Below are 13570 nucleotides of genomic sequence, written 5' to 3'. Positions count from 1 at the left end.
GACTTAAACGAGTATCGTAAGTGTATAGATCGGAGGTGGGGGGTGTGTTCCCTTCCTCCAATCATGTGCTTGTTAACAACAAAATACTATGAATTCCGGATTTGGTGTTTAGTAATATTATTAATTTCTTATTATTTAGCAATCATCTATATAGCTTTAACCTGTTAATAGTGAATTAGTAAAGGATACTACTAAAGATATAAAGAGGTGAGGGCTCACATTAACCTTAATCTATATTCCCCTGTTGTAGTGTAGTACCTTGCTAAAATTGACCTTAGTATGGGGAAATACTCCTGGTCATAATCATACTGTGTTGTGAAAATTAGTATATTAATATATAGAAGAGAGAGACAGGGTAGGATAGAAGGAACCCATAATATATAATAAATACTAAATAGTATGACATTAACAATTAGAAATATTAATATTTGTGTGGGGATATAATTTAATAAAGAGAAAAGGAAGGGGGATAAAAGCTTTAATATCCTTAGTTAGGTAAAGGTTTTTATATTTGTAGTGTCAAGTGATAATTATTATCAAAAAATGGGATATAGGTGATAATCTATTACAAATTTAACTAAGTGAACTATGTAAGGATGTGCAATTCTTACAAACAATATTTGTGAGTTAGAATAGGTGAAGATCTAGATAGTATAATAATGTGAATAACTCTAAATTAGGAGGTGAATATTATGTGTTAAAACATTAAACAGTAGATATTGTGTGTGTGTATTAATGTGTTTATATACATATAACTCACCATGTGTGTAAATATGTAGTGCAAAAAGTTAATAAAAAAATATAAAAAGTAAGGTAAATAGAGATAGGTGTTGGCGAAAAGTACAAAGAAACAAAAGGTGAGGAGAATAACTTCACATTAAATTGAGTGTTTGAATAACCTGTTGTTGTTATTATAACCATCATATCTCAAATGATATTTAGTAGCAATATTATTTTATGAAATGATTGGAAGGCTCATAGATCTATAAACTACTACATTCCTCCATCATGTCGCTATGACGTCTATGTTCGGTTAGTTACCTTGTTGTTGTTGGACTCAATTCACGTTCTTGTTACCAAAAATATATCAACGATGGTATAGTTAGGATTCATTTAAATTACCCTTATGAATATTTATCTACATAGGAACATACATACACGTCTGCATCCGTACATATTTCCACAGACACGTACATTCTGTGTAATAGTATTCATAGTTGCTTTTCCTTTATTATCTTATAAATGATTTTAGGATTCACCTATCTGGATTTCATCTTACCGGTAAGTATACTGTGGCATTAATCCATAAATGTTTTTCTCTTTAGTGATTATCCTTCCACAGATTCCCTCTTTAATATCATATTCTGTTTGGAAGTATACTATTGATTCCGCTAATGTGATAGTTGAAACTAAGTTATCTTTATACCACAGATGTTTATATACTCTATTCACAGAGTAATTTGTAGGTCTCTGATTGATTATTGATGTTTATAATGCAATAGATATAGTATTCTTCAGTAATTCATAGAGCAGTGAAAGATTCATTTACCATAAGAGAGGAAGGGTTGACTTATATATGTGTGCGTGCATATATACCGGCGGATATATGGAGGAGTTTGTTATATCGCTTTGTTACACTCATTCAAAGAGGTTTATATATAGATGATCAAAAATCATATGTTTTGAGAAAAATATGAGATATAGACAAGTCTTACATAGGTTACTCAGGAAGTCTTGAGGAATGGGGCATAGCTGTTGTTTTCATTTAGGCCTTTCGGATGCAGGCTATCCATCAGAAAAATTAGCTTGTGTGTGTGTGATGAGCCTGTGTACAACTGGCAACAATATTTTCAATGTTTGTGTCTGCAACATTTATACTGCAGTTAGAGCAGACTGTACACAGATATACCTATATATCAAAATCAATCAACTACTAATAATAATATTGTATCTTTATACTTTGAGATCTGTGACAGTTATTTACATGGCAATGTATTATTAAGGAGCTGTTGAAAATAACACCAGATAACAAAGACAAGCCCTTAATAATTAGCCAGATATAAAAATATATAGCAAGACACTAATATTAATCAACCATTAAAGGAGAGGTCAATGAGGCCTTATATTATTGCTGGCATTCATTAGGAATATGCCCCTTGAACATCTAATTAAGAAACCTATTAGCTATATAATTATATGCCATTATATAGAATATACCAACCGTATCGATTCCATTGTTATTTGTCTTCTGTGGGAGTGGAGGTGTATCGGTTTATCTGATAATTAAACTGTCTTCCTCTAATACAATGACCTCCTCCTTTATGTGTTATACGCAGAGATCCGCAAGAATTAAACTTGTGTTTATAAACATGGATATCTATCAATACTAACCAGTGGCGGAAGTTCATCCCAGACTCCCGGAGGCAAGTTATAATTTGGTGCCCCCCCATCACAATGTTGCAATTTGCATGCAGACAGGCTATAGATAGATGAAGGCAGCAGCTGATGGTATGACATGGAGCTCTCCACTAGTATATTGGGGCTTCTCATGAGCCGGGAAGAGGTGCCATGTATTGGGCGGCCGTGACGGTACACTCCGGGTACATAGTTACAGCCCTAAGTGGGGTGAATATGTTGTGGACAATGGAGGAGGTGCCCCTTCAGAGATGGAGCCCGGTGGCAGGCGCCTCCATTGTCTCCCATAGTTCTGCCCCTGATACTAACAATAAGAAATAACAACACACAGCAGGGTTTATTTTCAAATTTTATTTCACTTTCTTATTACAAATAGTTAAACAATTATTTTTTGTTTCATTTTTAACCCTTATTTCACTGGATTCTATTCCTGTTGGAGCTTTTTAATGTGTACCAAATAAAGAGATATATTTTTAATACAATCTTCAGTTTGTGCGCCATACTGGAAGACAAAACTCTTCTTTCTCTCTTCATACAAAAATGACATAGAAATTGAGAATGCCACGGAGGAAGTGCAAGAGGGTGAGGGGGATATTTGTGTAGCTGACACCAGGGCTAATGAGGATGAGGATGTTGTTTGTGTAAGTCAGGCACCAGTGGAAGCAGCTCTTGGCCATGATAAGAGGAAGGCCATTGTCATGCCTGGACCAACAAATGCACCTTTTATGTGTGGAATTCCTGACAACAATTGTCAAGCCATCTGTAGCGTTTGTAAAAACCACGATAAGTAGAGTTAGGGACGTTAACCATCTCGGAACCTCCTCCCTGTTACGTCATTTGCAGCGAACTCATGAAACATTTTCGACAACATCAGAAACTGGTGCTAAAAAAAAACAACAAGCAGTCCAGCATCAGCTAGCTCCCTTCTCTCAAGTTCAACTACTGTGAAACAATCTTATGCAAGTGGAAGCAAGTTTGACAGCTCTCACCTAGTCGCAAAATTGAATATTGAAAACAATATTGTATGCTGTGAGGTGGTCAAAATTTACTGGAAATGAGTGGAAATTAATGTTATTGAGGTTAATTATACTCTAGGAACAAAAAAGACTAAAATTATGTGATTTTACCTTTTTTTTGCCAATTTTTGGAAAAAATCCAAAACCAAAACCAATCACAACGGTTTGGCAAAACCAAAACCGTCAAAAATGGTCCGGCCCACATTTCTACGCTAATTCAGGCTTTCTGTTTAACATGAAATACACAGTTTTTATTATGCTGACATGCACTGTATTATACACGTGGCCTGATTGAAAAGAAGCCATATAGCATGCATATTTTATGTGTCAGACCCATGTGTATTAAGCGGAGAGTACCTACCTACTGAAAGATGGGTAAATCATGACATCAAGCCTCTCCCAGCTCATTAAATTCCAGGTGGCAGGGGTGTGATAACATGAATTGCTCAGTGTTTATTGAGCTGGATGGTCTTAGTGATGAGCTCGGCCTACTCACTATATGACAAGAATTGCATCAACAAGCACCATCCAGTAAATCTTTCCTACCTTACCTCTGCAACTTCTGGAAGTGACATAGGACCTGATTCAGACCCGTTCGCTAGGATGCGCTCACTCGTAGCTGGCCGATATTTGCATTCTGCGCATGCGTATGCATCACAACGCCCATGCGCGAACCACTGCTACAGACGGGAAGTGCTCGCTCGCCCAGCATAGACAGACCAGTTGAATGAGTGACAGAAGAGGCCATTTGTGGGTGGCAAAAGGGGCTGGGCAATAGAAACGGGGGAGTAGAGGTACGAACGCAGGGGTGTCTGTGTTTCAATGCCGTTTCATAGGCGTGCATAATTAACAGGCAGCGTCATTGTACACGTCACCTGGTTGTATTTCACACTGAAGTGATCGCAGTTCTTGCAGCCAGGTATAGTCAACCTCAAGCGCTGCAAGCGCATCCGATGGTGCTCAATGTACCAATGTTTTCATGCTCTTCCAGGAGATGATGTGCGCAAGTGGTCATCTTATGAATGGCTGGTGGGCGTCTGCATACACAAAGTGATCGCTCACCAAGACATAGTGGGCGTGCTAATGCCTTGCCATGCGATCGCCTGCCTTGCTGGGAGTGCGCTGGATTTGCATATGCTGGGAGCGAGCGTTTGCATCTAGAGAGCGGCTCTGAATCAGGCCCATAATACTAAAGTACAGAATGTGTAAACTAAAAGTAATGAGGAAAACTATAATCATCATAGACATTTTCTTTTTACGTGTACATACAAGTCTAAAACATTTGAAACGTGACATTATGGACAGTAATGATGCCTATTCTCGAATGCTGTCATCTGTTTTACATAAGTGCATACTGCATCTTATTCTATAAAACAGGAAGTAGCTATAGTACATGATGCAGAACACTAATCTCAGAAAACAACATTAACAGGAATAAATTAAACATGATCAGAACGTAACTAAAACATGGAATTATAGTTCAACTTGCATTCAAAATGGCTTCAAACTGAATTAAATTTTTGCTTACTAAACAGTATGCCTATATGCTGTATGAAGATACTCCCATGACCGGTAGATGATTTGATCAAAATATATTTATTGCTAAGAATAAACTTGACATTTTTCATTAGAATTTGAGTGTTTCATTGTAGTTTATGTATAATATTTTATTTTTACATCCTAACACAATGTGTGTGGCTGAAGGGAGTGGTGGTGTGGCCATCCTGAACATGGCAAGACTAGTACATACAGATGTGTTCTCATACATCTGGGGTAAGGGATGCATGTATGATGCCGGCGGTCGGCATCTCCACTACAGAATCTCAGCGAGAGTTAATTAACCTACATCGAAGGGATGCCGGGCGCCGAGCGCGGACAGCCACGGGGGGAGAGGGTTATGTTTAGGGTTCCAGGGGGGAGACTTAGGGTTAGGCACCCCCCCGGAGGATAGGTTTAGGCTAGGGGGAGGGAGGGCTAGGTTTAGGCACCCCCGGGTGGAACTTAGGGTTAGGCACCCCCCCGGGGGACTTAGGTTTAGGCGGCGGAGAAAGGGGGGGTTAGGTTTAGGCACTTAGAGTGGGGATTAGGGTTATGCACAGGGGGGGAGGTTAGGGTTAGGCACCCCTAAGGGAGGGTTAGGGGGTAGATTAGGCTAGTTGATACTTACCTTGTAGACGATCGGGATTTCCATCCACGTCGGGCTGGAGTTGCAGGGGTTTGAACCGCCGGCCATGCAGCTGGTGGTATAACGTATGTATTCCAAATTTACTAAGAATCAAGTTTGAGAGAGCTTGCTATATTTTTAACTCGATTATCTTCTCCGAAACAGGTGATTCGAGGCTCCATGTGTCACATGCAAAATGCGGTGTTTGATGCATCCTGACCTCAGTCACAAGTGTCTAATATCAAATGAATCAGTGCAATTTCCTGTGCATCCTAGTCACATCACATTGTGATTAAGACGCATTTCCGTGCAAAAAATACGCTTGGTGCAATCAGATGCACATACCTAAAGCGCTATTTGGCGTGACTGCAGCAACAATGTATGTGGTGATGTGGCTCCACCAGTACATGGTCCTGGTGGCTCAGAGAACAAGGTGCAGCGTGCTCTCCTCCAACAATTTGCAGGTGGTCAGAGGTAGCTGCAAATAACATATGATTATAGACACCTACACTAGCAAACAGCTTTCTGTTTGCGGACATCCGCTGACACAGATTGGTGCTTGCTTCATATACTGGTTTTGTGAATGTGTTTCAGGAAGTTGTTTTTGCTGTCTGGGTCATCTTAACAACATTGTAGGCCCTGGGCAAAGCAATACACTGGGACCCCTACCTATCCATGTAACCGGCCAATAAAATGAAACCTTTAGATTTATTGGTACTTTCAACAAAATCAATGTTTGAAAAAAAAAACATGATGTAAAGCCAGGATTAATTAACAGAAACTTATAAGCCTTGAAAAAAACACAAACATTTCATAGGAGTCAGGGATCCAGCTACCCACAGCTCTGACACTTCGCCCCCCCGCCCCCTGAACACTACAGTATAATTGAATGATACTCCTATAGTGTTTATGGTACATGAACCGGCGTGGAGAGTTTATATAATGTAAGATTGAATCTTACATTACTGTATAAAAACACTCTCCACCAGTTCATGTACCATATAGGAGTATCATTCAGCAAGACTGGTCAGCGAAACGCAGGCGTGCCAGTGCATTTGAACGCCGTTGCAGGGACGTGCTTACATTAGCCACTGCGATGTCCTACACAACTTGGGCTTTCACTGCGTGCAATGAGGTTAGCAATTCCTGAGTAAGGTCAGATCTTGTGCAAGTGTGCGTGAGGTTCCGATTGTACTCGATGGTTTTGCAGTTTTGCTAAGTATTACGGATGTGGGCAATCATTAGCATATCTTCGCAGTCAGACTGCGTGCGTAATCGTGACATAAACCAGACACATATTCTACAGTTACTAATTGGAATGCATCACAAGCATTTATGGGTGGAAAATGTCTATTTTTGCATGGCCTTTTATTTTTTAGAGTAATCTACACATTTTGTTACCAACTTTGCATCAGCCTCAAAGTTTTCAAATAATATGTTTTTACTTTTTTTATTTTGTTTATTTATATAATGGATACAGATTTTCATTAACTGTGGATTCATGTTCTCATCATAATCATTGTATCTTCTGTATTTATAAATCAATAAAAAAAAAAATCTAATAAAGATGTTTTTTGCCTTAATTATCTGTCTTACTCATGTACCAGCATGCTACGATAGGTTCTGATAAAGTATACTAGGAGATGTTGTTGCATGGCAGGTGATTTATATATACTGGACTGATTCTAGAATTACTGTTGACTGTGCAGGATTCTTGTTTCCACATTTCATCCACAGTGCACAGCAATTCTATCCATAACAGTAAACTTACATAAACCAAGCACCCCACAAGCACGGGAGAGGCAGTCCATCAGCTTTGCTGTCCCTGTAGAGAAGGTGCTTAACCTTATTTGATCTATGGGCTACATTAGGAGATATTATTTATGTGAAGTGCTTTTATAACGTAACTTGCTAAAACATGAAATACGTAAAATTTTCTACAGGAAAAGAGGAACCTCCTCGCAGTTTTGACATATTTCTCCCCATGAGGATTAAAGTGTGTGCACCGCCACACCACCAGAACCATATCCATACCCATGTACAGTAGTTGTGTAATAGGGAATGTAGTCAGCATCCTGGCATGCGGGATGCCGACGGTCTAAATACCAGAGCTTGAATACCTACAAGGTTGGGATTCCGGCACCACTATCCAGACCGCTGGCATCACGAAGGTAAGTATAGGGGGTTAGGGGAGGATTAGGTTTAGGGTTAAGGGATAGGCACTAGGGGGAGGGTTAGGCACTAAGGGGGGATGGTTAGGTTTAGGGTGCGGGGAGAGGGAGGTTAGGCTTAGGCACCGCGGAGGGAGACTTAGGGTTAGGGTGCAGGGAGGGGGAGGTTAGGTTTAGGCATTAGGGGGGAGGTTAGGTTTAGGCACTGGGGAGGGAGACTTAGGGTTAGGTTGCGGGGAGGGGGAGGTTAGATTTAGGGATCGGGGAGGGTTAGGTATTAGGGTTATTTGTACTAGGAATGGTTGTGAACCATGCTCATTCAGTGTTTGTGTAGATGGTGGGTGGGTGGGGTGGGGGTAGTGCTGGTGGGGGGATGGTGGTAGGGTGATGGAGGTGGCGACAGGGTGGCAGAAGAGTTGGGGGGGGAGGGCGGTAGGGTTGGGTGTGAATGGGGTGGGTGTCGGATGGGCAGTGGAAGTGGGGGTGGAGTGGGTGGGGTGGAACAGGGGGAGGGTAGATGATGTGGGGAGGTTTGGGGGTAGTTAATGTTAGTTTGGGTATCTGTGGTGGTGTGGGAAGTAGGGGAGGGGGGAGGAGAGAGTGCTGCACCTGTTGTAGGAGTACCAGGTCCTACTAGTAATGCAAACTATTGAAGGGCGGGTCTGGGGAAGCAACAACCCCCCAGATGAGACACAGACCGCAGCATCACATCCACGGCACCGCTCATCCAAGCCAGGACAAGACAGGCAACGCCCCTGCACACAACACCCCATTTGCCACGCCACCTCCATGGCACCCTACCAGTAGGTAAGTTATGTGCATGTTCAACCGTGCGGGACGCCGCCACAGCAACCTAAACGGACATATTGACTTCCACCATTCATCTGACTGCTCGCAAGACTGTAGACCATAGGTCAAGCAGGGATGACATGCAGGTCAAGAACTGCATGGTAAGGAGCCCCCTGAAGGGGTCCAACCTTCCTCTCCCGAGCCAGTCACATCTCGAGAACTCTAACACCCACCTCCCCCCCATACCCCCTGGGGGACCTTTCCGGAGCAGCACTGTGCCTACTCATTAAACAATTTGGCCCTGCACCTCCTTGTCTATCTCTTATTTCCACGCAATCACTAAATAACACGCACACGCAACCTTCTTCTCCAACATAGCTAGAGAGCGCACCTGACCCACCCTTCTTTTATTTGTACTATACTTACCTACTGCTGTCAGGATCTTCACTGTCGGGATTCTGAAAAGCGGCATAAAGGCCGCCGGCATCTCATACCCAGCCCATGTAATAGATGGGTAGTCGGGCTCTGGAACTTGGTATATACATGTTGTCCTTAATTTGCATTTCTAAATGTTGTAAGTTATGCCTCTATAGTAACACATCCCTCTACCTACCTCTGAATAACACAGCTCTCCATCACCTGTGTAGTAACAAATACCCTTATCATCTCTTAAGCCAGGAGGTGATGTCCAAGAAGAGACAGTTAAACACATGGTATTATCACATAGTCTACGCTCTGTATTAATGTGGCTGCCCCAACTTTCTTTAACCCATCCTGCACTCCTCTATGCACCCTTACTGGCACAACCCCTTCTCCCTCCTGTAGCAACATATACTTCCCACCACAAAAAAAAACACACTTCCCTGCACATTTCTTACCTGCCCTCCCAACCAGTGACTTTGATAATATGCTCTGCAATAGTACTGTAATAATCTGTCAGCAAATGAGAGTGAAGATTATTCAGTATGACCCAAGTGCATGTATTGCTCTTTCTCGGTGGAGCTGTAATTGAAGTTGTAACTGAGAATTCCATTCAGGTACTTGGATTGCTACAATTCCTTCTGATGCAAAGTAGTTGCCTTGCCAGTGTCTGATCACTTACTGCAAGTGCCCACTATGGATGAGTCAAGTACAGTGTTCTTGTGTTGCTGCCATTTCACACACTGGAACTCCCTTCTCCAGAATCTGCTCACACTGGACTCTTTGTTAGGGATAGCAATCAATCATTAACTGTCAGTGGACTGCAGGGCCAGAATTGGACTAAAAATAGGCCCTGGCATTTAAAGCACACAGACCCACCTTGTGTCAGCATCTGGCTCCTGGTATAGATTCCTCCACTTACTATTTTTGGCTCCTCCCACTTCTTAGTCTATGCTGTTACAAATATAATTAATATTAGAACAACATACAAGTGTACATCATTCTCTGTATTAAAATACACACAACAGAGCTTATCCTGCAGGGGATTAAAACATGTGCCAAAATCAAACATTTGGTATTTGGTTGGTTCTGTTAGGTAAAGCTGGCACTTCATTGGTGTAGGTCACACACAAAGAAAATGGAAGACATTTTCTCAATTGACCAAGCCCTAGTTAGCAGTTGTATAGGATTAGATAGTGTTCACTGTAGGAATTTTTTAGAGCAGGGGTGCTGAACATAAAGGACAATACATCTATGCACATCACAGCAGAGCCATAAGTACACATTTTGGTTCCCTGTGTACATAAAAAGCATTGGTGTCCCCATTCATAATCGAAGCAGTGAGAGCACATGGCTTCAGCGCATGTTGTCTTGCTGGGAAGGGATGTGACCAAACAATGGTAACCTCAATTCAAATTATGCCACACAGTAGTGCTCTTTAGTCACATTACACTGCACAGTAGTGCCCCTTAGTCACATTACACCGCATAGTTGTGTCCCTTAGTCACAGTACACCACACAGTCGTGTCCACTATTCACATTACATCACCATTAATGCCCCTTATTCACAACACACCACAAAGCCAATTCAAATTATGCCACACAGTAGTACTCCTTATACACATTATGCCACACAGTTTATAGTGCCCCTTATAAGACATTATGTCACACAGTATTAGTGTCCCTTATATATTATGTCACACAGTAATGCACCTTACAGAGTATACCACACACATTAGTGCCCCTTATAACACATTATGCCACACAGTAATGTCCCTTACACATTATATCACAAAGTAATGCATTTTACTAATCATGTCATGCAATAGTAGTGCCCCTTATAAAACATTATGCCACACAATAGTAGTGCCCCTTACACATTATACCCCACAAATTAATGCCCCTTATAACAGTTTGCCACACAGTAATGCCCCTTACACATTATGCCCCCTCCAGCAACCTCTCACCTCCACCTGTTTTCCCTCCAGCAGCCTTTTGTCTCTCCCTGTGTGCCATCAGTAGGTGTTGATTTGGTGCTGGGGCCCCAGCGCACCGGCAGGTAGTTCCAGCCATAGAGAGACAACTCCAGCAAACTTAGAATTTGGTGCCAGTCATGAGACAATTGGAGGTCATGGACTGGCAGCCACTGCTGATTGGCTGCTGGTCCGCAAGCTCTTATTTGCTCATAACTGGTGCCAGATTCAAATGACAGTAGATGTTGTTTCTCAAGGGTTGTTATTGCTTGCCGGTGCACCAGCTGTAATCAGAGGGCAACCTGACACCAGATCCACACTGCTGCCAACCGAGTCCCCCTTGGTGGCACTGGCCAGACCAGCCAATTTGGACATCGGCCCTTCTGGTATTTGCCAGAACTGTCAGATGGCCAGTCCGGACTTGGTGGTCTGATACTATATGCAAATAGTTTTGCTATCAATGGATCTTATAGGGGTCCCCTGTATTTTAATAACCAGCACCAGGCTCTGCTGAATTGGCCCAAATGAGTAGGGGGTCACCTGTATTTTCCATAACCAGAAGCAGACTCTTTCTAGCGAGGATGTAATGCCACAGCCGTGGAAGCCTTTCACCTGGTCCCCTGGCCAAAGCATTACACCTGGTCGCTAGTCAGCCCAGGCCAGGGATCTTTGGGGAGATGGGGACCCCAATAAAGGGGTCCAGCTCTCCAGGGCACCCCAGGCCTGGGCTGATAGCCTGGGGCTATCCCCGGCAACCCTGGTCGGTGGGTGTCAAGTTGATTGTGTTAAAGTGTAAAAAACAGATTTCATAATATTGTCTTTTGCTGGCAAACTACAGGTCCCATTAAGCCTCCCATGCATGGTACTTGGAGAACCAAAAGTACCCGCATGTGGGGCACTAAGGGGCCGCTGGTACCTGTAGTTCACCTGCAAAAACCTAGTCACATTAAAAGGTTTAGAGTTTTCATAGGAGAAAACTCACCAAAACTCACATAAAGTAATAGCCTTGAACTCACAAGTTCGCAGGATATTACATTTGGCGAGTTTGGAGACAAACTTGAACCTATAAATGTGCGAAAAGGTCTGCATTTGTCTCACACAAAAAACTTGCACCCTATTGCATCTCACCCACAATACCTTTAAAAACTAACTAATTGAATGAACAGACCCTTAGTGTACTCGTCCTATCAAAGAACATGAGTGCATATGTGACTATAACCTATTAATTGCATGTATATGCACATGCAGATGGAATAACAAACCTCTTATGTACATTCAGTTCTATAAACAACATTTTGTACACTCAATCAAGCACATTATTACAGGCTATCCCATTAAGGATTGCCTTCATGTGCCCATAGTTGTCCAAGCAATGTCTGTCAATGACCTTGAATAAACAATTCCTAATAAACAACACCTCTTGCCCCAATAATCCATAAAAAGTAAAACGACACAAATAGGCATATATCATCAAAAACCAAATAATCTTCAAAACATTTCAGATATGAAGCTAATATTAATAACATAATTTATTTACGATAAAAAACCTTGAATTGAGTATATGTTAGAATACAATATGTAATAACGCTAATATTTAATATGTTTTTTAAATAAATAATGAGAAAGTTGTCAGTTCACAACTGTAGTTTAAAGTAATATGTAACTCTTTCATACATGTACTTTTATCCTAATAGGATATACATCTCGCAACCACAGAGCACATATTACTGTACAGTTTAAACAACTTTGTGACATCGGAGCAGTCACTTTTCTGGATTTGTCATAAATGTTTACATTATTTCATGTTTAAATAATTGCCTAGTACAGTATATTCTTTTATATATTGATTCAGAGCTCTAATGTAATATTAGCTTAGAACTGCAATAATAAAAACAATTGGAACTTAAAATGACATACATTAAAAGAAAAATTGACAAATGAGTGTTATTGTATATCTGTTACAGTCAGCATGTCAGGGATTAAATGTATTAAAGTAGCTTTGTTCCAAATGTTTATGTTACTTTTTTGCACAGCAACATATAAATAAGTACAGTATAACAATAATACCAATATACCAGTTTTAGAATTTTACATAGAGTATCCTAGATGTTTTCTGACCATTTCATAGTAGGAAACTGATCACTGTTTTTCTCCTTTAAGAAACATATTTGTACTGTATATGCTGATGAATTGAGTAAACACTGCAACATTACACACAAGCAGTAAAAGCTTACCTGCCATTTTGCTTTCCACAATTTCGCCAATATTGGAAAAATAGGAGTCAGAGCCAGCTGAGTAGTGTATATTGTCTACAGTATGTTCTAGACTGGTCTTGCAGGAAATTTGTAGTTGCCTTTCATGGTGTTATTAACCTCACAGAACACACTTCCTGAAGTCATGCACCGGAGGAAAGAAGAAGTACTGTACTTCTACACTTGTACAATTATGTTCAAACTAATGAAGCAAGAGCCCCTGATAACATTTCTATATCACTACACTGTATTTAGCTGTGTATATTTTCTGTTGTGTACATATGTGCAGCTACAACAGAGTTTTCCAGCCTATGATTCATGTGCCCACAGAAGTACTTTAGACTTAACTATTTAGACTTAACATCACCCT

The 13570-nt window shown here is 41.1% G+C and overlaps 1 protein-coding gene across 1 annotated transcript in view; it reads right to left on the bottom strand.

Annotated features, from left to right (window-relative positions):
• BANK1 (B cell scaffold protein with ankyrin repeats 1) overlaps positions 1-13217 on the bottom strand; it is a 533405-nt gene extending 520188 nt beyond the window's left edge. The window contains exon 1 of the mRNA XM_088453252.1: positions 13183-13217. Coding sequence (XP_088309378.1) covers positions 13183-13189 — 7 coding nt within the window. The 5' untranslated portion in view covers positions 13190-13217. The remainder of the gene's footprint in view (positions 1-13182) is intronic.
• Positions 13218-13570: the final 353 nt, after the last annotated feature.

Source organism: Taudactylus pleione, unplaced genomic scaffold, assembly GCF_031769625.1.
Source record: "Taudactylus pleione unplaced genomic scaffold, aTauple2 ptg000573l, whole genome shotgun sequence".
Taxonomy (NCBI): domain Eukaryota; kingdom Metazoa; phylum Chordata; class Amphibia; order Anura; family Myobatrachidae; genus Taudactylus; species Taudactylus pleione.
This window is presented reverse-complemented; position numbering and strand designations above follow the sequence as displayed.